Source organism: Lepus europaeus, chromosome 10, assembly GCF_033115175.1.
Source record: "Lepus europaeus isolate LE1 chromosome 10, mLepTim1.pri, whole genome shotgun sequence".
Taxonomy (NCBI): Eukaryota; Metazoa; Chordata; class Mammalia; order Lagomorpha; family Leporidae; genus Lepus; species Lepus europaeus.
In genome coordinates, this window is record NC_084836.1 from 105,945,301 (window position 1) to 105,968,802 (window position 23,502).

The window sequence follows — 23,502 nt, forward strand, 5'->3', positions numbered from 1 at the left end:
TGCATCCATTGGTTTGTATTGCACATATCTAATCCTTGCCACCCTCTCTTCTCATCCGTTTTATTTTAGTGTTTTTTTTTTTTTAATGAATAACTATGAACATTTTTTAGAGAAATAAAGAATTGATTTTTTTTTTTACAGAAATTTCGAGATTTCTTTAATCAAAATGAAACCAGTGACCCAGCCCGGGATACATGTGTGATCCTGACAGTGGAAGGGCGAACATTCCCAGTGGATATCTTTTACCTTCACAGGTTTGATAAGGCTTGAATCCTTGCTGGGAGGGATTAGTAAAATAGGCCTGTTGTGCAGAATGACAGGGAGCTGCGTGTGCTTGCAGCTTCAAGGGTGAAGGGGAGGAGCGTGTTTGTGTCTCCTGTCACCGGTTGAATGTTCTGATGTGCAGATGTCCATGAGAGCAGAGTAGGAAGGGGACTTGATAGTTTCAGACCTGAGGTTTACAAAGCCACCTATCATTGGGGGCGGTGTTGTTGGTTTCCATGATCTGGGTCTCAGCTCTCTGGATCCTTAGCAAGAAGCCATGTTTGGCATTTTTGGGGGGAGCGCCCTGGGACAAGAAAGAAGCCATCCTCGTTCCTGTATTTAGTCACTGGGCAAACAAAGACTGGAAGCCTGGTCTAGTGGCAGACAATCCAGAGAGTTGTGAACTTGGCTTCTGAGTTGTTCTGGCTGGAAAAAATTGGGCTAGGAAGAGTGGGATTCCGTCCTGGGAGTACAACTCCTGATTTTCACTGGCCCAGCATCTTTGCATGTTAAAAGTAACACATCTGTTTACATGTGTGTATTACTTATGTTTCTTTGCATATAAAGCTAAATAATAGTAGTTAAGATGTAATTATTGGATATTTTTGAATGTTGCATTGTAAAAGAGAATTAAAAAAATGATTTCATGTATCTCTGTATTAATTACCTGCTGGGCAGGCCTAAGCCAACTTTTGTGAGGCTTTGTTGCTGGATCATGAGGGTAAATGATCTGGTTAACAAGCATATTCTGGTGATGAATGTATCCCATATGTCTTTCCAGTCCTGTTCCAGATTATATCAAGTCAACTGTGGAAACTGTGGTGAAAATTCATCAGACAGAGGCAGATGGAGACATATTAGCGTTTCTTACTGGCCAGGTAATGCCCGGGGACCTCTCAGTGGTGAACAGACTTGTTAAGGCAGCACCAGGATAGATACAGAGCCCTGTTACTCTACTCAGCCACTTATCTCACTTTGTGTTATATTTTGGGGTTACTTTATTGAATGAAAACTTGTTTGGGTCGATGTCATTTATCTGACTAGCTGGTCTGAAAGTGTTCAGCACCTGCCCCTGCTCTCTGGAGGGTTAAATGGATTTAAAATTTGTTAGCTGATTCCTAAGTGGGTAGTTGAGGGTGTGGACGTTGTATTTGGTGCACTGTGCTGCATGTGTGTTGCCGCCGTGTACCTTTCCCCAGTCAACACTTCTAGCTCATCCTAGAGGTGGTCAGTGGCCACGTGACTAGAAAAACAATGGGGCAATCCCAAGTACTCACTCATGGTTGTAGCATGTTCAGAACTACCCTCCAGCTATCATCTTTTCCACTGCAAACATTTTCCACAGTTCAGTAATCTCTGCTGGGGAGAGCTTATAATAATTTTATATGCCACAACTTGTCTGTGTGCATGAGATGACTGGTTTGCCCCGGTACATAAGAGCTGAGTCAAATAGTATTTGTTGTCATTTATTGGGAACTCTTTGCAGATAGTTTAGGAGTTGATATCACAGTTGCAGATTGTCACTCCACTGGCACATTGTTCATAGCAGTTGTTTATATATCGTCCCGGAGAGGAACGTGACAGCTCTGACATTTACCAGTCTTTCCAAAATTAAACTCCTGAGCTTAACTTGCCTTTTCTTTCAGTAGAATAAAATGACATGCTCAAAACTGATCTGTTTCTTTGGTTCCCGGGTCAATGTTCTTTAGGAAGAGGTCGAAACCGTTGTGTCTATGCTGATGGAGCAGGCTCGGGCGCTTGCACGTACAGGCATGAAGAAACACCTCCGGGTCCTCCCCATGTATGCAGGGCTGCCTTCGTTTGAGCAGATGAAAGTGTTTGAAAGGGTGTCACGCAGCGTCCGAAAGGTGAGGCTGTTCTGATGACCCCGAGTGTTCCCAGCCATCTGTTAGTGCCCCTTTGTTATGTCCTAGAAGGATTAAGAAGTTCTTAGTAATACGTAATTATATGTGATATGGAATACAGTGCAATACTTTATTACATGTATACAGTGTGTCCTGATCAAATATCTTTTGATGTTACTTTGTGTTTGGAGTCTGGAGCTCCTTCTGCTAGCTTGTATATATTGTACAATTGGGTTGTGGTGAGCTGTGTGACACTAGGAACTTGCTCCTTCTGTTGGACTACTTTGCTGCCTGTCATCTAAATTCCTATCCCCTCCTACCTCTACCAGCCTCTGGTAATCACTATTCTGTGTTCAGATTGAGTTTGGAATTTTTTTTTTATTTGACAGGTAGAATTACAGAGAGAGAGAGAGAGAGAGAAAGGTCTTCCCTTCGTTGGCTCACTCCCCAAATGGCCACCACGGCCGGCGCTGCACCCATCCAAAGCCAGGAGTCAGGTGCCTCTTCCTGGTCTCCCATGTGGGTGCACAGGCCCAAGCACTTGGGCCATCTTCTACTGCCCTCCCGAGCCACAGCAGAGAGCTGGACTAGAAGAGGAGCAACTGGGACTAGAACCTGGCGCCCATATGGGATGCCGCAGATGGAGGATTAGCCAAGTGAGCCACGGCACCCGCTCTTTTTTTGTTTGAAGTAAAACTTAGTAAACGGGAAGGTTTCTTTTGAGAATGTTAGATTCATGCCTCTGTATAGTAAATCTAAGAACACACAATAAATAAATATTGTGAACATGCTTAAACCTGCCCCACGGAAGGGTCCCTCTGACCGTACTTATCAGAGCCTGTGACTCTCTTTGTTTCTCTTCTCCCTGCCCAATATTTCCCATGATACAATACTACCTTGGCTTATGGGACTGTTTTGGTGGATTGTGGTCAGTTGGGAACAATAGATGTCACTATCCGTGATTGCTAAACCATTTGCTTTAAGTATCAGTTTGCCTATAGAGCCAAGTTTAAATCAATTAATTTAAGGTGTGGCTTTCAAATATTTAGCCTTGAAATTGGGGTGAGGTAGGGTGTGGTGGGAAGAATGGTTAGAAGGAGCCAGCAGGCAGCCAGTCTACCTGTTGTTTCTTCGTCTCCTGTCCCTCACCTTTGTGTGCCTTAATATGCTTTTCTCTGCCATTAGATGAGAAATGCTCAAAGTTAGCTTGTAGTTGCTACTTATCAACAGGTGGCAGAAAATGAAGTAGACGAGGGACAGTCTGAGAATCCACTCCCAACTTCAGACCACTTGGAAGAGGGCCCAGAGTCTTGGCCATAGGGACAGGGCAACTCAAATCAGCCAAGCAGGCCTGGCTTCCATCACTGAGTTACTTAACCTCAAATCTCAGTTTTTGAAGTTGTAAAACAAAAGTAATAGTAACTTTTAGATAGGTGGTTTTATGATATAAACTCTTAACTTTCAAATACATAAAAATGTTAGGAAGATTTTATTAAAATGATCATTTTATAAAATGATTTTTAAGCAGTGTTTGTTTTCATCTTGATAGCAGGCAGGGAGAGAGAGAAAGCACATTTTTTGAAGGATTTATTTATGTATTTATCAGTCAGAGTTACAGAGAGAGATCTCCATCTACTGATTCTCTCTCCAGATGGCTGCAGCGGCCCTGGCTGGGCCAGGCTGAAGCCAGGAGTTGGGAATTTCATAGGGGTCTCCCATGTGGGTGGCAGGGGCCTAAGTACTTGGGCCACCTTCTGCTGCTTTTCTCAGACCATTAACAGGGAGCTGGACTGGCAGTACAGCAGCTTAGAAATGAACTGGTGCCTATGTGAGATGCTGGCATTGCAGGTGGCATCTCTACCCACTGTGCCACAGTGTTAGTCTTGAAAGTGTGTTTCAGTGTGCTGGTTCATTCCCCAAATGCCTGTGACAGCTGGCCCAGGCCAAAGGGAGGAGCCCAGCACTGTTTCTGGGTCTCCCACGTGGGTTGCAGGGTGCATTAGCAGAAAGCTAGATCGGAAGCAGGGGCACAGACTCAAACCAGTGCTCTGGTATGGCATGCTGGAATCCCAAGCAGCTGCTTAATCCGCTGCACCGCAGGGCTGACCTCTACAAAATGAGTTTGATCAAATGATCAATAAGACGTAGAGTGCCTGTGAAGAGTTCTCAGTGTATATACATGTTTTCTGATGCTGAGAAACCACAGCAGCAGCTCCTGGTGTACTTGGAATACAAACCAAATATCCCAGGAGTTTCAGAGAGCACACGTGAGAGGCCTCGGCCTCTCCTTGCAACCTCATGTACTTAATCTGTGCTCTGTACCTCCTAACTTTGAGCTGCTACTCCTGTTTGTGTCTGAGTGGAATTGGCTGCTGCTCGTTACTCAGGCCTCCGCTCATAATCGTCTTTCAGAGAGCCTTTCCCTGGCCATGTGGTTGAAAGCAGCATGCCCCATTATCATCCTCTTAGAGCATATAATGTACATGTTGTCTGCTATATCGTTGTATACCAGTATTACTTGGTTGTATTTTGTCCCTCTGAAATTATCTACTTGTTTCTTTTTACCACATCTCCACCCCAGACGCTCATGCTGTAAACTGGGAGACGAGGGCCCTGTCTGTGTTCCTCACGTATCCCCAGGAGCTAGAGCAGCACCTGGCCAAGTGCAGCCCCTCAGAAAGCACAGCTGGCCTTTTGTATCCACAGCTTCCACATCCATGGATTCAACAATTAGGACTGAAGATGTGTCCCAACTGAGCAAGGCTCCTCCCTCCTTGTTATCATTTCCTAGATAACATAACACATTTACATGGCATTTATATTGTAGGAAATCAAGGGATGATTTAGAGCTTACGGGAGCCCGTGCATAGGCCATTTGGAAATACTGTAGCTTTTTACATGAGAAACTTGGGCATCTGTGGATTTTGGTGCCCAAGGTGTCTTGAGACCACTTCCCTGAGAGAGAGGACTGAGGAATGACATAGCTGTAATGTGAACAAATAAGTGAATGTACCTGTGCAGGATGCTGATTTACCTGGAGTGTGTGAATATTTACCATGTCCCAAGTTCTGAGCCCCAATTGCCTTATATATACATCTTTTTTTTTTTTTTAAAGATTTATTTATTTATTTGAAAGTCTGAGTTACACCTAGAGAGGAGAGGCAGAGAGAGAGAGAGGTCTTCCATCTCCAATGGTTCACTCTTCAATTGGCTGCAATGGCTGGAGCTGTGCCGATCCAAAGCCAGGAACCAGGAGCTTCTTCCAGGTCTCCCACGCAGGCGCAGGGGCCCAAGGACTTGGGCATCTTCTACTGCTTTCCCAGGCCATAGCAGAGAGCTGGATCAGAAGTGGAGCATCTGGGAATTGAACCAGCACCCATATGGGATGCCGACGCTTCAGGCCAGTGCACCACAGCGCTGGCCCCTTATGTATACATCTTATTTGATCCCTTCAGCAGCCCTGGGGGCTCAGGAGGTTAAGTAATTTGTCCACAGGGTTAGGGAGAATCCAAACCCACAATACCCTGGCCCTGCAGCTTGTGTTCTCATGGTGTCCCAAACTTGCTGACAGATTCTCAAATCTGGAAGCACCACTCAGTCTTTTTTATTTTTATTTATTATTATTATTATTATTATTATTTTTTGACAGGCAGAGTGGATAGTGAGAGAGAGAGACAGAGAGAAAGGTCTTCCTTTTGGCCGTTGGTTCACCCTTCAATGGCCGCTGCAGCCAGCGCACTGCGGCTGGTGCATCGCGCTGATCCGAAGCCAGGAGCCAGGTGCTTCTCCTGGTCTCCTGAGCGGGTGCAGAGCCCAAGGACTTGGGCCATCCTCCACTGCACTCCCGGGCCATAGCAGAGAGCTGGCCTGGAAGAGGGGCAACCGGGACAGATTCCGGCGCCCTGACCAGGACTAGAACCCAGTGTGCCGGCGCCACAGGCAGAGGATTAGCCTATTGAGCCACGGCACCGGCCACCATTCAGTCTTTTAGGATTGTTAACAGTTTATTCAAAGTGGAAAGAGTAAGACTTCTCTTCTTTTCTTCTTTCTGTGGGGAACTTAGGTGATCGTGGCCACGAACGTGGCAGAGACCTCCATTACCATCAGCGGCATCGTGTATGTGATCGACTGTGGCTTCGTGAAGCTCCGGGCCTACAACCCCAGGACAGCAATTGAGTGCTTAGTGGTGGTGCCTGTGTCCCAGGCATCAGCCAACCAGCGAGCAGGACGTGGTGGGCGCAACCGTTCGGGAAAGTGTTACCGCCTTTATACAGGTTGGTATGGCTTTCCTGAAGGGTTTCTGACTTTCTTCTCATGGTCAGGTGGGTGTAGAACATAGCAGATACTTCCCCTAATGGCAGAACTTAGCATAAAATCCAGCCCTCCCTCCCAGGACCCCATGCAGTCCACCCACTGCCTTCCTTACTCTAAACACAGCATTCCTTTGCTGCTACTCCCTGTTGGTCGAAACCAGCCCTTGAGTTACTACCTGTTGCATCTGTATTTTTTTTTTTTAATATTTTTTATTTATTTATTTGAGAGGTAGAGTTACAGACAGCGAGAGGGAGAGACAGAGAGAAAGGTCTTCCTTCCATTGGTTCACCCCCCAAATGGCCGCTACGGCTGGAGCTACGCTGATCCGAAGCCAGGAGCCAGGTGGTTCCTCCTAGTCTCCCATGCAGGTGCAGGCGCCCAAGCACTTGAGCCATCCTCCACTGCCCTCCCAGGCGACAGCAGAGAGCTGGACTGGAAGAGGAACAACCAGGACTAGAACCCAGCGCCCATATGATATGCCGATGCCGCAGGCGGAGGATTAGCCAAGTGAGCCACGGCACCGGCCTGCATCTGTATTCTAACCTGACGTCTGGGCCTAGGCCTGCCAGTAGCCGAGTGACCCTGTAACGTGGGCTCAGAGTCCCAGCGTCCCAGCTCCTGTTTTTCTTACCTTTCCCTTAGCTCAGTGTTCTGTTCCCTTATTCTGAGGTTGCTGAATCCTGTGGGCCCTCAGTCTGGATTCCGCTCTTAGGTCTGGTTCAGAGCATCTTTGCTGAGCTGAGACTTACTCACAGAAAGCAGATAGTTGGTAAACTCCTGCACCGTGTTAAGCTCCTAGCTTGAATATGGCTTTACCTGTAGATAATGCTGTACCCAGAGCTGCTCTTTCTTTTTCTATATTTTTCTTTTGTGAAGAGTGATACCAAGATTTTCCCCAGATGTCCACATTTATTTCCGAGATGTGGTTAATTCTCTCCTCTGTCCAGTATCTATCTGCAGCCACTTACCCAGTCTGGAGGCTTTAGCTCTGTTGTTGACCTCTTTGCTTTCTGGTTATTATTGTTCTTGTTCAATATTTGACTTTCTTTAAGCAAGTGCTACAGAGCACCTGCTGTATGCCAGCCATGGTTCCAAGACTGGGGGCTCCAGGGATAGGTAAGTCATGGTCTGACAGTCTGGTGGTGGAGGTAGACCAGGGTGTTATAGTACGGTATGGTTGCCACAGAGAACAGGGAGCCTGGGTGGCAGAGAGCAGGCCCGTTTATCTGCTGGGGGGCTGGTATCCTAATCTCTTGGTAGCTGTCCAGGGGAAGGGTGATGATGGAAATTAGATTTTAGCAAACCAGGCAAGGGGATGGAATTCACAAGTTCAGTTCACTGTCCATGTTTGTGGGCTCCACATTCATGGAATCAACTCAGCTCGGGTTAAAAATACTTGAACGAAGATGTATGCAGACTTTTTTCTTATCATTATTCCCTAAACGATGCAGAATAACAGGTGTTTACATAGTACTTACGTTGTATTAGGTATTGTAACTCACCTAGAGATGACAAGTAAATGGGACGGGTGTAGGTTGTGTGTAAATATGACACTTGAGCATCTGCAGGTTGTGGTATCCTGGCAGGGGGGGAGGTCCTGAAGCTAATCCGCTGCAGACAATGAGGGGCGACTGTGCTTGGAGGCGAGCTTGGGGGTGTGGAACGTGCATGTAAAGGAGGGGATAGGCAGAAGCCAGCCACAGAAGAAAGAGCAACCACTGCAGATGCTAGGGAGAAGTGATTGGAGTGGAAAAGGAGAACCAGGGTTAACAAGTGCCTTGACATGCAGAGGAGGGGCAGTTTCAAAATATTTTTCCTTTTGAAAATAACTTACTGCAGTGAATTCACATAACATAAAATTAACTAGCTTAAGGTGAACGAATCAGTGGCATTTATTATATTCACAGAACTCTGCAGCACCACCTCTATCTGCTTTTAAAACATTTCTGTCATTCCAAAGCAAACCCCTTATTCATTAAGCAATCACTTCCCGTTCTCCTAGCCCCCAGCCTGGAAACCACCAGTCTGTGTTCTGTCTCTAGGGGGCTGTTTCATAGAAATGGAATCCTACGATACAGGTTCTTTTGTTTCTGGATTCTTCTACTTAGCATAGTATTGTCAAGGTCCATCTTTATTGTAGCATGTTCTGTATTCCTTTTTGTGGTTGAATAATATTCCATTTTGTAGATAAACCACAGTTTGTTTATTCATTCATCAGTTGCGAGACATTTGGCTGTTTCTACCTTCTGTCTGTTGTCAATGTTGCTGCCTTGAAAATGTGTGTGTGTGCATGTCCTTGAGTGCCTGTTTTTATTTCTTGTGGGCATTTTGGGATCGTGTGTGTAATTCTGTATTTTAACTTTTTAAGGAGCTCAAGTTCCTTTTAAAGAGGAAATGGGCAGCGTCGTCTCATGTACCACATACATCAGTTCATAGAATGTGGGCTACAGACAGGCAGGTGGATTTGGGTGAAAGGCCACTGACTCCCTTAGCGCAGGTCATTCTGGTGGCATTGGGGCTGGAGTACAGTAGTGCCCAGCCCGTAGGCTTCCAGCTGAGCTTTCTGGAGGTGCAACACCCTGCTTAGAGCCTACATTTTTCCAGAACCCTCCAGGACTTTTCCTCTGCTCGTCTGCTTTGGCTAATAGCCCACACCAACCTTGCACTGCGTCCCCGCTGGACTGTGCTCTTCTTGGACATGGCCCCTGCTTTCCCACCTGCACCACACCTACCTTTGATACCTTCCCTGGGGCTGTTTCCTCTCTGGTCTGTGGGTCCTCTCATCCCTAGCCTCCCCTCAAGTGGCTGCTGCCTCACAAAGCTGCCCCGGGTGCCCTCGTCCTGCAGCTGGGTTTTACTCCTTTCCCAGGCCTCACTCACAGCAACCTAGGCCATTCCTCCACCGTGGCCACTGTTTCTGGCCTTGTTCCTTGGTCCCTTGAGGTCACTGGAGCTCTCGAGGGGATTGGCCTGTGGCTCCTGCAGCTTCTGGCCCAAGTATACCTGAGTCCCTGGGGAGTTGAGCTGATGTCTTTGGAAGCACCTTCTTCGCAGGGCAGTGCGCTCAGCTGATAGCCTGGCCTCTCCCCTGGGTGGTAGTGTCCTGGGAGAATGTGGTTATCCTGCCCCAAATGGCAAGAACCCTGTTTGGCACCACTGCTGTCACCTTTCATCTAGAACCTTCCATGAGATCCATGCATTTGGCGATTTATGCCAGTCGGTCCACACAATGTTGGTTGTCATTTTCTCAAAAGAAGCTTTTCTGAAGTTCAGTGGTAGTGCTCTTTCTTCCTGACACCTTTTGTTTGGGTTTGTTTTTTTCTCTCATCACCTGAAGCTTGATGATCTACACGGAAGTTGGGCACCCTTGTGTTGTTTATAGAGGGTGTGCATTAGTTCAGACGCTGACTGATGTGGGAGGATTTGGCGGGGTCATTCTCTGTGTAATCCCCACTTTCTGAATACAACAAAAGCGATTTCATCTCTTCCTCCCTCTATTTTTCCCAACCCTCTTCTGGCTTTCCTGAAAAGGCCTCCTGGATTCCCCTCTTTACCGCTCCTCCCTTCTCAGGATCTCTGTGTCTTGTGCTTTTTCCTGTTTGAGGTCACCTCTGTTCCTGATGGGCCACACAAGCACTCATTAATCTGTTTGGGTCAGTGCTCGATTCTGGGTGTGACACTGTGTGCTTGGTTCACTGATTTTAAAAGTTAGGCTTGGACAACTCTTGCTCTTTATCTGATTTGGTCATTTGTCGTGTTCTCATTGCCATTTTGGGGGTTTATTTTGAGACTTCTCAGCTTACATGAGCAGTTGCTTCCTTGACTTAGTGCGGCCCAATCAGAGATCGTGGTAAGTGGGCATCACTAGTGACTCAGTAAATACTTGTTACTTTGGTTTAGTGTTTTCAGTGCTTGCTGACAACAAGCACTTTAAAAAACAACATCCAAAAGTAAAAGGACAAACCTTTATACAGGTATCTTGTTCAAATATGTTTGTCGAGAGTATTTATAGATGCAATGATCTTTCCTAACTGTAGAAACAGCTTTTTATCCTATCCTGTGTACTGACTGGGTCTCAGAACCCTGGGGCCTCTTGTTCAAAGTAGAGAAGGAATTATCTCTTTGGCATCGTGGTTGTCACATCTGATCCAAACAGTTCTGATTTCCCCTCCTCAGAGGAAGCCTTTGACAAGTTGCCTCAATCCACTGTTCCTGAGATGCAGCGGAGCAATTTGGCACCCGTCATCCTGCAGCTGAAGGCACTGGGGATTGACAACGTCCTCAGGTTCCATTTCATGTCGGTAAGTCCTGCCTTATGTGCTGTCCAGAGCTGGCGGTATGTGTGTGTGTGTGGGGTGGGGGGGGATAGTGGGTGCATCAGGGCCAAGTGGGACAGAGTGGCAGGGCGTGCAGTCATTCTTTTCTTCCCTGTGCACAGTATGGGGGAAAATGACCAGACAAGGCAGCCACAATTCCTTTTCTTACATAATTCCTGCTCTTGACTGCTGGGGGATGGAAACTGGTTAGTGGTGATGACAGAGCAGTGTGCCAGTGCTCTGGGAGACAAAGGAGGGGCCCCCAGCCAGTTAGTCATGGCTAAGGTGAAACTTGAAACCAAGGGAGATTACACCAGGTTAGGAGGGCTGGAGAGTTACAGGTGTATGGGCCTGGATGCAGGAGTCCCCCGGGTGGGGGAGCCAGGGGGCTTAGGTGGAGCTGCAGGGAAGACCCTGGCAGCTGATGGTGTTTCTGACTATTTCCAGAGGCAGCTTTCTGGGATGGAGTTGTTGGGCTGAAGGACGTAGTCCTCTTGCAGGTTCTTGATACACGGCCGGAATGCTTTGTGGACGTCACAGCGTGGAAGTGCCCAACTCAGGGTGCTCCTGTCACGCATGCCGTGTTACTTCCTTTTAGAGTTTTGCTAATTTGATTGTCCACAAGGAGGAGAGGAGGAGGAGGGAGGGGGCAGATGGGAGGAGGAAGGCTATTATCTTTTTTCTTAGGTTTGAGTGTGAACCTAAGTGTTCTCTTTTTTTTAATTTTAGAAAGTTTTTATTTAATAAATATAAATTTCATAGATATATGGAATATAGTGGTTCTTCCCCATACTAGCCCTTGACCCCCAAGCTGTTGCACCTTCTGCTCCTTCTCCCATCCCATTCTTCATAAAGATTAATTTTTAATTGTCTTTATATACAGAAGATTAACTCTATACCAAGTAAAAATTTCAACAGTTTGCTCCCACACAGACACACAAAGTATAAAGTATTATTTAAAGACTAATTTTACTGTTAATTCTCATAGTACAGCTTATTAAGGACAGAGGTCCTACATGGGGAGCAAGTGCACAGTGACTCCTGTTGTTGATTTAACAATTGACACTCTTATTTATCACATCAGTGATCACTTGAGACTCTTGTCCTGAGCTGTCAAGGCTATGGAAGCCTTTTGAGTCCACGGACTCCATCAGTATTTTGATAGGGTCATAAGCAAAGTGGAAGTTCTCTCCTCCCTTCAGAGAAAGGTACTTCCTTCTTTGGTGGCCCCTTCTTTCCACTGGGATCTCACAGAGATCCTTAGTGTAGATAATTTTTTTGCCACAGTGTCTTGGCTTTCCATGCCTGAGATGCTCTCATGGGCTTTTCAGCCAGATCCAAATGCCGTAAGGGCTGATTCCGAGGTCAGAGTGTTAATTTAGGGCACTTGTCATTCTGTGAGTCTGCTGTGTGGCCTGCTTCCCATGTTAGATCATGCTCTCCTTTGTAATTCTTTTCTTTTCTTTTCTTTTTCTTTTTTTTTTTTTTTTTTTTTGGACAGGTAGAGTTAGACAGTGAGAGAGAGAGACAGAGAGAAAGGTCTTCCTTTTTTTTTCCATTGGTTCACTCCCCAAGTGGCCGCTACGGCCAGCACGCTGCAGCTGGCGCAACTGCACCAATCCAAAGCCAGGAGCCAGGTGCTTCCTCCTGGTCTCCCATGCAGGTGCAGGGCCCAAGCACCTGGACCATCCTCTACTGCACTCCCGGGCCACAGCAGAGAGCTGGTTTGGAAGAGGAGCAACCGGGACAGAATCCGGTGCACCAACCAGGACTAGAACCCGGGGTGCCGACGCCGCAGGTGGAGGATTAGCCTAGTGAGCTGCGGTGCCGGCTCTCCTTTGTAATTCTATCAATTATTATTAGCAGACACTTGGTCTTATTTATGTGATCCCTTTGACATTTATTCCTATCTGTATGATCAGTTACACACTTAATATGATCACTTTAACATGTAAGATGGCATTAGTAACTGCTGACTTAATAGAATTTGGAGTCCCATGGCAAATTTTTAGCTTTACCCTTAGGTGTAAGTCTGTGAGAATGTGTGCCGAATTGTACATCTCCATCTCTTATTCCCATTCTTATTTTTTACAGGGATCACTTTTCAATTGGATTTAAACACATACGAATATTTCTGTGTTAAGTCAACCAATCTCATATAAGATTTTTAAAAAAAATTGGGTCACTTTGTATTCTAAATTGTTAAGTCATTTGCCCTTTAGAATTAATGCTTTTCAAGAGTTTTTAAAAAGGGGCTGGCATTGTAGCATAGCAAGTAAAACCACTGCCCATGATGCTGGCATTCCATTTGAGTGCCTGTTCATGTCTTGGCTGCTCCACTTATGATCCAGCTCCCTGTAAAATGGCCTGGATAAAACAGCAGAAGATGGCCCAAGTGTTTAGGCCCCTGCCACCCACGTGGGAGGATGAAGCTCCTGGCTCCTGGCTTTGGCTTGGCAGATCTCTCTCTCTCTCTCTGTCTTTATCTCTGGCTCTCTGTCTGTCTCTGTAACTCTTTCAAAAGAAATAAAGAAATCTTTAAAAAAATAAATAAATAAAAGTCCCAGGAAAAGAAAGTTGGTTTAGGAGAAAATCTTGTAAAAAAAAAAAAAAGAGTCTTTTAAAGATACTAATTTTTGTCTTGGAAACATTTTTCTGTTTGCATTTTGTTATTTTAAATGTGCAGGCATCCTAAACATTCCCAACATATCCACAGTCAAATCTGTCCTTGCCTTTATGACTTTAACTCATTTAAAAATTATTTTCATTTCATTTGAAAAGGGCAGTGACAGTACAGACACAGAGAGAGATCTTCTTTCTGCTGATTCACTCCCCAGATGCCCACAGACAGCTGGGGCTGGGCCAGGCTGAAACCAGGAGCTGGGTCTCAAGTGGGTGGCAGGGACCTAACTACTGAGCTACCATGTGCTGCTGCCCAGGTGCATTAGCGGGAAGCCGGAAATAGAAGTGGAGCCTCGAACCCAGGCCCTCTGATACGGTGTGTGGGCATCACACGCAGCCTCTTTACCACTGCACCAAATGCCCACCCCTCTGCAGTCATTCTGGTATGAATGAGGCTCTTCTCAGAGTTGGGGCAGTCAGGCATATTCATTGAAGTTTTTTTCTAGAATTTTTAATGATTTAAACACTTAAATTTTAGCTCTTTATTTTAAGCCCAGCTGTATAGGTATGTTGTGACAAGCCTGGATTCTCAGTCAGTAAAGTCCCTAATGTCGTTTGTGATGGTAAACAAGGTGAATTGAAGGCATAAACAAATATCCCCCTCCCCCAGAAAACAATTGCGTGCTTAACACAAGTATAGAGGAAGTGCATCCTCTGACTGTTGATGTACAGCATTGTGGAAGATACAGATGAGTAGTACTTAGATCACAAATGTGAAAGCCTCACACTTGAGATAAAACAGATGTCAAAAGAGATAGATCAGTATCTCAAAAAATAGTTTTACACTTGCTAGTTGTGTTCTGAGGTTGTTTAAAACAATTCAGAACTTTGCTATTCCTGTAATCTCATATGATCTCAGTATAAAAGATCCCCTGAAGGTTTAAGCTCTTTTTAGCCATTGTGTTTTGCCTCTTTGCAGAGAAAGATGTGGGAGGCGAAAGTTTGACTTTGTTCCTTGGCAAACGAAGTGGGTGAGGTAGAGTGGAAAAAATGAGGCCTGACTTCAGCCTTTGGCTTTGCCACCAGCTTGCTCAAGTGTCTTTCACTTCCTGCTACTCACTTCTGTCATCTAAAAATTGAGCTAAAACAGCATGATGCTTGAAGTGTGTGTGTTATGTGAATGCATTTAGGAAAAAAGCTACAGAATTTGAAAAGCCCTGTGATTTTATTACTTGGCTTATCAGAAACCAAACAATTTAGAGAGAGAAGAAAATAATGATGCCTGCCTGGTACTTAGCAGGCACTCAGGAAGGCTTTGTGGAAGGCAAGAAGGGGCTAAGAGGTCACAATGCCAGCTCTGACTAACTCCGGATGGTTTAGCATTATCCATTATTTTCAGAAATTCAAACTCAACCCGTGTTACTAACCCACCACAGGCAAGGTCTGGAGTGGGGTGCCGGGTGATGCAAAGGTAAATGGTCCACAAGTGCCGCAGTCTCTGGGAGCTCCCAGTGTGGTGGGGGCTGAGAGTGGGAAGTAAACATTAAGCTGTTCCAGGAAGGCTCGGAGAAATGGGGAGGTAGTTTAAGGTGGAGACCCATCACCTCTGATGGAGAGGAGGACAGGGGGCCTTCAGGGGGACATGGCTGATTAGCTGAGCTCAAATGGTGAAGCTGTGCTAAAGCTGGGAGAAGGCCAGGAAGGACATGTCACAGGTGCTACGGGCACCAGCAGAAGCACGGAGCCTGGGAGGGATGGGCTCGCTCCAGGGAGAAGGGTTTGAGCAGGAAGTGCTCACGTGTCTGTCCCTTGCCTGAGGAGGATTCTTATGTTTCTTACAGCCCCCGCCAGCACAGTCGATGGTGCAAGCTTTGGAGTTACTGTATGCTCTGGGAGGTACGTCTGTTTCTCTCCACTCCGTTCTGTGTGACAGTAGTGAATTGCCATCACTCTGAGGCTCTTAGTAATCTACAGAAGGAGCATTGGTTCTGTCAATACAGATTATCCTCTTAATGACACTCTTCATTGAAATAAGAAGTTGGAACCATAATTAGACTAACAGTACATGAAGACCAATTATGACAATGACTTTAATAAAGTGTAGCAGTTCATCAGTAGCTATTAATGACTGTCCCCAGGCCATACTCCTAAGAGACATCCAGCATCCAGAGACCAACGATTCCCTCCCAGTATATCAGATACCACCTCCTCAGACTTTTTCTCTTTTCTTCCACCACGTCCTGAAATCTGGGGCCCAGTGTTTCTCTCTCCAGGTCCCCTTCATTTCAGTCCTGAGGTTCCCTATGGGGAATGGGTAGGCCACCAAGTTGCAGCATTGTTTGGGCAAGGACAACATGTTAGAGAGGAACCTCTGCTCACTTGTTTGAAAATAGCAGTGTTTACCCTCAGGTAGAGAAAATCGTATCCTGCATTTACCCCCTCAGGAAGCGCTGTCGCTTTGTGAATGGTGAATATAATGAATGTAAGTGAATATAATGTCCACATCATTGATAAGTTTCAGTAGAAGTTTTGTTCTATAAGATTTGCTTTCCCCCCTTAAAAACAACTTTATTAAATAGAGTATAATTCACATATCATACAATTCTCATTGACAGTGTACAGCTTAGTGGCTTTTGGTATAGTCACAACCACAGCCTCAGAGAACACCTTTATCCCCAGAAAAAGAAACCTCGGACCCATTAGCACTTGCTGCCATTCCCCCGTGCACCCCCTTTGCCCCAGGCAGCCGTTTCCCTGCTGCTGTCTCTGCTGATTTACCCAATCTGGACATGTCACTTACATCGCATAGTATGACACACCGCTTTGGTTTGTCGTGTTCCACGGTTTGTCCGTGAGTAGCCTGTGTGCTGCTTCATTCCTTTTGTTGCTGAATAATACTCCGTTGGAGGGATCTGTCACACATTTTTATCCATTCATTAGTTGATGGGCATTTGGGTTGTCCCCACTTTTTGGTTACTATAAATAATGTTGCTGTGCGCGGTATTAAGCATGTAAGCTTTTGGTGGATGTTCCTCTCAGCAGTGTGTGAGAGTCCCAGTTCTCCGCATTGTCATCAGTACCTGCTGTTGTCTGTCTTTTGTGTAAAAGCCATCCTGGTAGCTGGGAAGTGGTATCTCCTGGCTTTGATTTACATTTCTTGGGTGACTTGTGATGTGGAACACCTTTTCATATGTCTGTTGGCTATGTGTATATCTTCTTTGGAGAAATGCCTATTTAAATCCTTTGCCCACTTTTATTTGGGATATTATCCTTTTGTATGGTGTTGGAGGAGTTCTTTATTCTGGGTCCAAATTTCTTATCACATATGGGACTTGTAAGTATTCCTCCCCTTTCTGTAGGTTGGCTTGTCACTTCCTTGATGTTTCTAGTACAAACGTTTTTAAGTTTTTGTATAGTTTGTGTGCGCACACGCACGTGTATGTGTGTGTGTGAGAGACTTGTGCTTTTGGTATTGTGTCTGAGAAACTATTGCCTAACCAGTGGTCATTAACATTTACTTTTAGGTTTTCTTAAGAGTTTTATAGCTTTGGCTCTTGTATTCAGGGTCTGTGTCCCATTTGGAATTACTTTGTGTGTGTGCACACGCACCACTGTGAGTTAGTTTCCTACGTGTGGTGAGGTGGGAGTCCTCTCCGTGAAGCAGTAGCCAGTCACTGATTGCAGAGATGTCCAGTGATGGAACGGCCTTAGCTGGGCCTGCAGGAGATCTGCCCGGACTGTGCTGACACAGGTGTCTCCCCTGTTCTCAAGCACACAGTAGGTGTTTGGATGTGAGTTTTCCTGGGATAATCTGTAATGAGGACGAGAGAACATTGTCTGTATTGGAGTTTTTCATTTGAACTAGTTTTCCTCCAAACAGAACAAAATTTAAGGTATTTCCTATTCTTCTAAATCTCCAATTTAACTTCATTTCAAAGTGCATTACCACCTTTAAAGAGGTGATTGTATTGGAGCAGAGGAGAAGGGAGTTTTTCCACCCTCCCCTGAGTTGCTCGACACTTGAGTTCATCAGTCTGACCGCAGTTTACATCGTAGGGGTCTTGGGAGCCCAAGTGGTCGAGAGGGAAGGAGGGAAGGCAGCACACGGAAGGAGGCTGCTCCTCTCAGGAAAGCGCTCAGATGGCAGCAGAACACGGCGTCTGGTGTTGACACCAGAGTCTGGACTAGGGTTAGGTTCAGGGCTGCTGGCCTGGGCATTGCTCACGAGGTTTGAGGAGAGCAGAAAGCACAGGGTGCCTCCTGATGTTTCTGGTGTGTTGGGTCCTGGGCATGGAGGAAGAACCAGACCGGGGAGCAGCAGGGGCAGTGGCGGAGTCTCAGGTGGGTGTCCTGGGGTTCAGGGCAGATGCAGGCTGGAGGAAGACAGCTTTTGTATCTGGGGCTCTGTAGTTGTTGGGCCTTGGGAAGAGCAGGGCTGGGGAGTGGTAACAACAGTGAGGCTGGGGAACTGAGCAGATTGCAGGGCATTTCCTTAGAATAGAAGCCGTTAGACTGGGTTTTCAAGAGCTCAGCGGATAGTTCTTTGAATGTTATGGCACTCTGGTGTCACTGAGTTTGATAGTGCACGAGTCATCTTTTGGGTTCTCTTTTTAGCATGCACAATCTTGTACTCTGAGCAGCTGTACGTCCTCCTACACAGTGGTACATGCTTCCATTTTCTTTTGTTTTTACGGCAGGTCTGGACAAAGACTGTCACCTCACTGAACCGCTAGGCCTGAGGATAGCCGAGTTTCCTTTGAATCCCATGTTTGCCAAAATGCTGCTCGAGTCAGGTGGGTGGAGCCTGACAGCTCACACTGATTGTGTTTTGGTTGTTGGAGGAGGTGGGCAAGAGGACATACTGTGGTACAAAAATAGAAAACATAAAATTTACCATTTTCACTTCTTTTCCAGTATAGCTCTGTGATACTAAGTCCATTTGCCCTGTTGTGCAGCCACCAGCACCGTCCGTCTCTGGAACTTTTTTGTTGAGTTCCCCACTGGAACTCAGCTCATTTAGCACTGACTCTCTCCTTCCTCCCTGCCCCTGATAGCCACCATCCCACTTGTTGTCTCTGAATTTGACTACCTTAAAGATGTAATTAACTGAGGCCAGTGCTGTGGCACACTGAGTTAATCCTCTGCCTGCAGTGCCCACATCCCATATGGACGCTGGTTCTAGTCCCGGCTGCTCCTCTTCCAATCCAGCTCTCTGCTGTGGCCTGGGAAAGCGGTGGGAGATGGTGTAAGTGCTTGGGCCCCTGCACCCGTGTGGGAGAACCAGAAGAAGCTCCTGGCTCCTGGCTTCGGATTGGTGCAGCTCCAGCCATTGTAGCCATTTGGGGAGTGAATCAGGGGATGGAAGACCTTTCTGTCTCTCCCTTTCACTGTCTGTAACTCTAACTCTCAAATAAATAGATAAAAACTTTTTAAAAATAAATAAATAAGGATGTAATTAAAATCAAATTAAAAGATAAGTTTATTTTGGTGCAAAGAATTTTTGAAAACCACAAGTAATTTTTCATGAATTTTCATGAATGTTTTGAAGACCCTTCATATGCATAGATTTCAGTTTCATATCTGAAGCCGAGTATCTGGAATGTTCGCCAAAGAGGGCAGATGTGGAGCTGAGCTGCCTGGTGACAGGGCCAGTCCAGCCCCTACCTTGGCCTGCAGTAAGAGCCCTGTGGTATCACAATGGCAGGTGGAATAGCAGCTCCTTTCTCAGACTTTGTTCATTGCGCCCCACACAGGATATCCCATTTGGCCAGGTGAAATATTTTTGTACTCAAAACTACAAATTTTAAAAATTAAGCTATATAAAAATGTTCTTGGTTGACGGTATAGTACAAAGAAGACAGCATCACTCCTTTGTGTGTCTGTTTTCCATCAAGCATGGTTTTTGTTTTACAGGAAATTTTGGCTGTTCTCAGGAAATTCTAAGTATTGCGGCCATGATGCAGATCCAGAATGTATTTGTGGTCCCCTCAAACCAGAAGTCTCACGCAGTAAGTCCAGCTCTCTCCCCAAGCCAATCATTCCAGTGTCATTTGCTTTGGGCTTTACTTGTTAAAGCTACCCAGAAACTGTTGAAGACAGAGCCCTGCAGACAGTAGCAGCTCACACTGTCAGTGTTTACTGTGTGCCTGACGTTGTGCCAAGCATTTTACATGCATCATTTCATTTTCTCTTCACCAGAAACCAGGGAGGTATAGATCCTGTCACTATAGTTGAAAGGTGGAGGCACAGAAAGGTTAGGTAACGTCATTCCTGATTGCACAGCCAGAATGGGAGGAGTTGGCTTTCACAGCCTTCTTAGCCCTAGACCTTAACCTCTGCACTACTGACTTCTTGGTTCCCATCAGGAAAATTGTCATTCAGGCTGCTCTGGGAGACACCCTGGTAGGCACATTGGAGACAAAAGGGGGTCAGGTGCCTGACCACAGCAGGCCAGTTCTGGGTACCACACTGTGTCAGGATGGTGTTGAGCTGAAGAGATGCCCAGGCCCTGCCTAGAGCATGGGCATCAGTGCTGAGAAGGGGCGTGAACACCAGAGAGATTGTGCAGGGAAAATCACGATACAGAGAGCACCATGGACGTGAGGGGTGCTGCCAGGGGGAGGTGGAGGGCGAGTTCCGGGGCAGCTCCTGTTTGAAGAGCCAGAGAAGCAGCAGTCACGGGCACAGGGGGTGAAGCTGGGTGTGCGGTGGGCAGAGAGCCTTTTGTGTGGGTTGCTGTGATCTCTGACAGTTGTGGAGCTGCAGGTTAGTTTTCCTGCTTCCGTGACTGATGTCTGGTTTCCTATTTTTTTTTTTTAAAGTGGCATTTTTAAATAATCCCCCTTCAGAGCAGACAAACACACTTTTTCACTTTAAAAGATTAGAAAAGCGGACTGCTGGTCCCTCTGTCTGAAATGGCAGCAAATTCCTCCTCCCATTTCCACTCCCTGCTTTCTCTTTCTCCTCTAGTCCTTCTTACCGTCTGACACACTGCTTGTTTTACTCATTTATTTATTTCACTGTCTTTTTCCCACCAGTTTTATTCGCTGTTCTATCTCAAATGCTTAGAACACTGCCTAGTGTTCAGTGGGTGCTCGGTAAATACCTCTGAATGGACGAGTGAATGAAGAGGTGGAAGGAAGGTCGATTAACTGCTTAGGTGGTGTTTGGGTCAAAGGTGGAATTCTGAAGTCAACAAGGATGTTTGTATACTTGCGTATATATGGTAGATGCTGCTGCTTCAACCTGGGGGGCCAAAGCGTTGCCAGGGTCTTACAGAAAGAAAAGTTCAAGGATGGGGTCTGAATGGACTGTGCAGCCAGTAGTAGCTTAGGAGTACTCAGTCTGGCCTGTGCCAGACAGTCAGCCCCCTACCCTGCCCTCCTGGAGTCTCCGTTCTGTTGTGGACCAGGAGGGGTTCTTCTGACAGAGATGGTGCCACATAGATTGAGAAGGAGGGAGACGAGAACACTAACATTTACCAAATTCTCTGGCCAGGTAAGTACCCTGATCCACAGCATTCGTGATAGACGGGTTCGTTTCCTGACTTACGCTGAGGCCATGAAGTGAGGTGATCAGCGTGAGGTCTCTCAGGATGTGGCGGAGCTGGAAGGTGCGAGCCAGGTCATTCTGAATCTGCAGCCACGCGCTCTTCGGCCTGCAGTGTTGCCTCCCACGGGAGTCAGCTTCTTTCTATTACCTTATTCTTTTTAGATTCGAATGCACCGAAAATTTGCTGTGGAGGAGGGCGACCACCTCACCATGCTCAATGTGTATGAAGCATTTATCAAAGTAAGCACAGCGCGCTCCCCAGGAACCTCTGCGCACCCGCCCGCTTCCAGTGCTCCGGGAGCGAGGACCCCAGAAGTTCCCTTGACGAATGACTGGCCAGAGCCCTGTCTTTTCCTGTTAGATTTCTTGCCAGCATGGTCCATCAGTGAGTCCTGTTTCCTGCCTGGGCTCCTGGGGAGCCTTTTGTTGCTGCTTCTTGCCTGGAGACGCAGTGCCTGACAACAGGCCCCTCAGGGTCTCAGAAGCCCCTGGCATTAGCCAGGAAGGCAGCACCGACGGGAAGTTCTGTTGCGTCTTCTGCCTCCTCGGGCTGGGGGCAGCTTGTATTCTTGGGGTGGAAGTTGTGAGCTGCCCCAGATGCCGTGGGGAGACAGCCAGGCCAGGATCTGTGTATTCACGTATTCATGTGCCGTGCTTAGTCATAGGTAATCCTAACTTCTGTTGATTGCTCCTAGTATTCTGTAAAACTAAGAGCAGAAATACAGCTTAAAGTTCCTGCTAACAGTTGTTAAAAAGAGAGAGCTAAAGCTTAGGAGCATGATGGAAAAGTAAACTTCATAAAAAGGAAAAGGTATTATATTTCAGTTTTTCAGTATTCATTTCTTAGAAAAAGAGAAAATACTAAAGTTTTATTTTGCCAGAGATTTGGGGAATAATGTTTAGTTAATGAGCAGTTTTCAGAAAAAATTTCTGTCTTAGTGAGATTTCTAGATGAAATCGGCTAGAAGTCATTTGCCCAAGCACAGTTCATCTTCTTTAGTCTGGAGTTTTGTCTGCCAATAGAATGCCTCTGGATATGGAGCTCCATTGCATTAGTCCACATTGCCTTCTTGGAAAACCCTCTTTGCATTATATTTTCTTATTCAAAACACTTTCCCTCATGGGAAATTAGAATGTGGTTTCAGAGATGCATTCCCATAGCAATAATTTTGAATACAGGATATAAAGATTATATTTAAGAATGCAGGAAAAATTTAAGCACTATTGATGAGAAAAAATTATACTTTGGAGACAAATAACAGTAAATTGCAAATTATTTCTGCATTGGTGAACGTATCCTGGAGTGTAATAAAGTGATAAACTGAGGCCCACCAGTGAGCAAGAGCTACTTTACACAGAATACGGGGAAGTGGTTCCTTCTTCTCATTTACAGCTCCTGCAGGTGTTTAAGATGGAAAATGGCTTGTCAGGAAGTTCCTGTGCCCTTCAGTGCCGAGGGCGAGGCCACAGGCACGTGAGCCTGGCTGTTGACGGCTGTTTCAAAAGTTGCAGCAGAGGAGAGCCAGTTAGGATCTGAAGATCTTGTCCCATTGAACAAGAAAACAGGGAAGAGAAGATGATTATGTCCGCACTGTTGCCTTAGAACATTTCTGGATTTCTCTAACTCCCCTGTCTGGATTGTCCTGTAGCACAACAAGAACTCCCAGTGGTGCCAGGAACACTTCCTGAATTACAAGGGTCTCGTCCGAGCTGCGACTGTGAGAGAACAGTTGAAAAAGCTTCTGGTCAAGTTTCAGGTGCCCAAGACGTCTAGCGAGGGTGAGGAGAAACTCCCCAGCTGGTGACCCCCCTTCTCCCTGGGCTCGGTGCCTTCCTTAAAGCTCCCTGCGGGGCTCGGTGGGGCACAGTGGGCTCTGCGCCTGCACGGCCTTCATAGTGAGCTGTTAGCATCAGTGAGAAGCTGCATGTGAGGTTGTACGTTCCGGTTTACCACAGGATCTCATAGTTCATGACAACACTGAAGAATCGTAAACAATTGTGTCATTGCACATTGTAATTCATTTTCTCATGTAGCCTTTGCCAGAAACATCACTTTTAAGTGGGTGATATTTGCAGCTTACTCTGTAGAACTCATGTTTGGTTTCCAAAGGTGGGTAATAATAAGACAAGGGCCGGAGCAGTCTCTGAGGTCAGTCACTGCCTCCCACAGAGACGGTGGCTGCCATTGACCCAGGGCTCAGGAGGTTACACTGTGGCAGGGGTTCTCACATACCCTCTGGCCTGATCTTCCACTTGGTGGCGCAGGTGACTTTATGGTTGATTTACAAACCTGCCATTCCCAAGTTCAGGACAGCACAGCTGTTAATCAACAGGGCCCAGGTCTTTGTGGCTCAGAAGCCCACACTTGGAAGTACCACGTCTGCTTGTTCATTTGGCAGCCGGCTTGAATGGCTCAGCCACTTTCTCAGCTCCTGTAGGACATTTTGACATTCTTGAGGCCAGGCTCTGTTCTGAGTGCTTTATTAATTAATTCGTTTAATGCTCATAGTAACCTTGTAAAATATTTACTGTTTGTTCTTGTTCTTCATTTTTAGAAGAGCAAAGTGAGG

General features: G+C 46.2%; 1 protein-coding gene across 3 annotated transcripts in view; it reads left to right on the forward strand.

The window, feature by feature from the left end:
- DHX35 (DEAH-box helicase 35) overlaps window positions 1-23,502 on the forward strand; it is a 72,504-nt gene that overhangs the window by 35,003 nt on the left and 13,999 nt on the right. For all 3 annotated transcript variants that reach the window (XM_062204198.1, XM_062204199.1, XM_062204200.1), the window contains exons 9-18: window positions 142-254; window positions 1,046-1,142; window positions 1,974-2,132; window positions 6,193-6,403; window positions 10,620-10,744; window positions 15,223-15,277; window positions 18,079-18,174; window positions 19,295-19,389; window positions 21,095-21,172; window positions 22,582-22,711. In XM_062204198.1, the coding sequence (XP_062060182.1) occupies window positions 142-254; window positions 1,046-1,142; window positions 1,974-2,132; window positions 6,193-6,403; window positions 10,620-10,744; window positions 15,223-15,277; window positions 18,079-18,174; window positions 19,295-19,389; window positions 21,095-21,172; window positions 22,582-22,711 (1,159 nt within the window). The remainder of the gene's footprint in view (window positions 1-141; window positions 255-1,045; window positions 1,143-1,973; window positions 2,133-6,192; window positions 6,404-10,619; window positions 10,745-15,222; window positions 15,278-18,078; window positions 18,175-19,294; window positions 19,390-21,094; window positions 21,173-22,581; window positions 22,712-23,502) is intronic.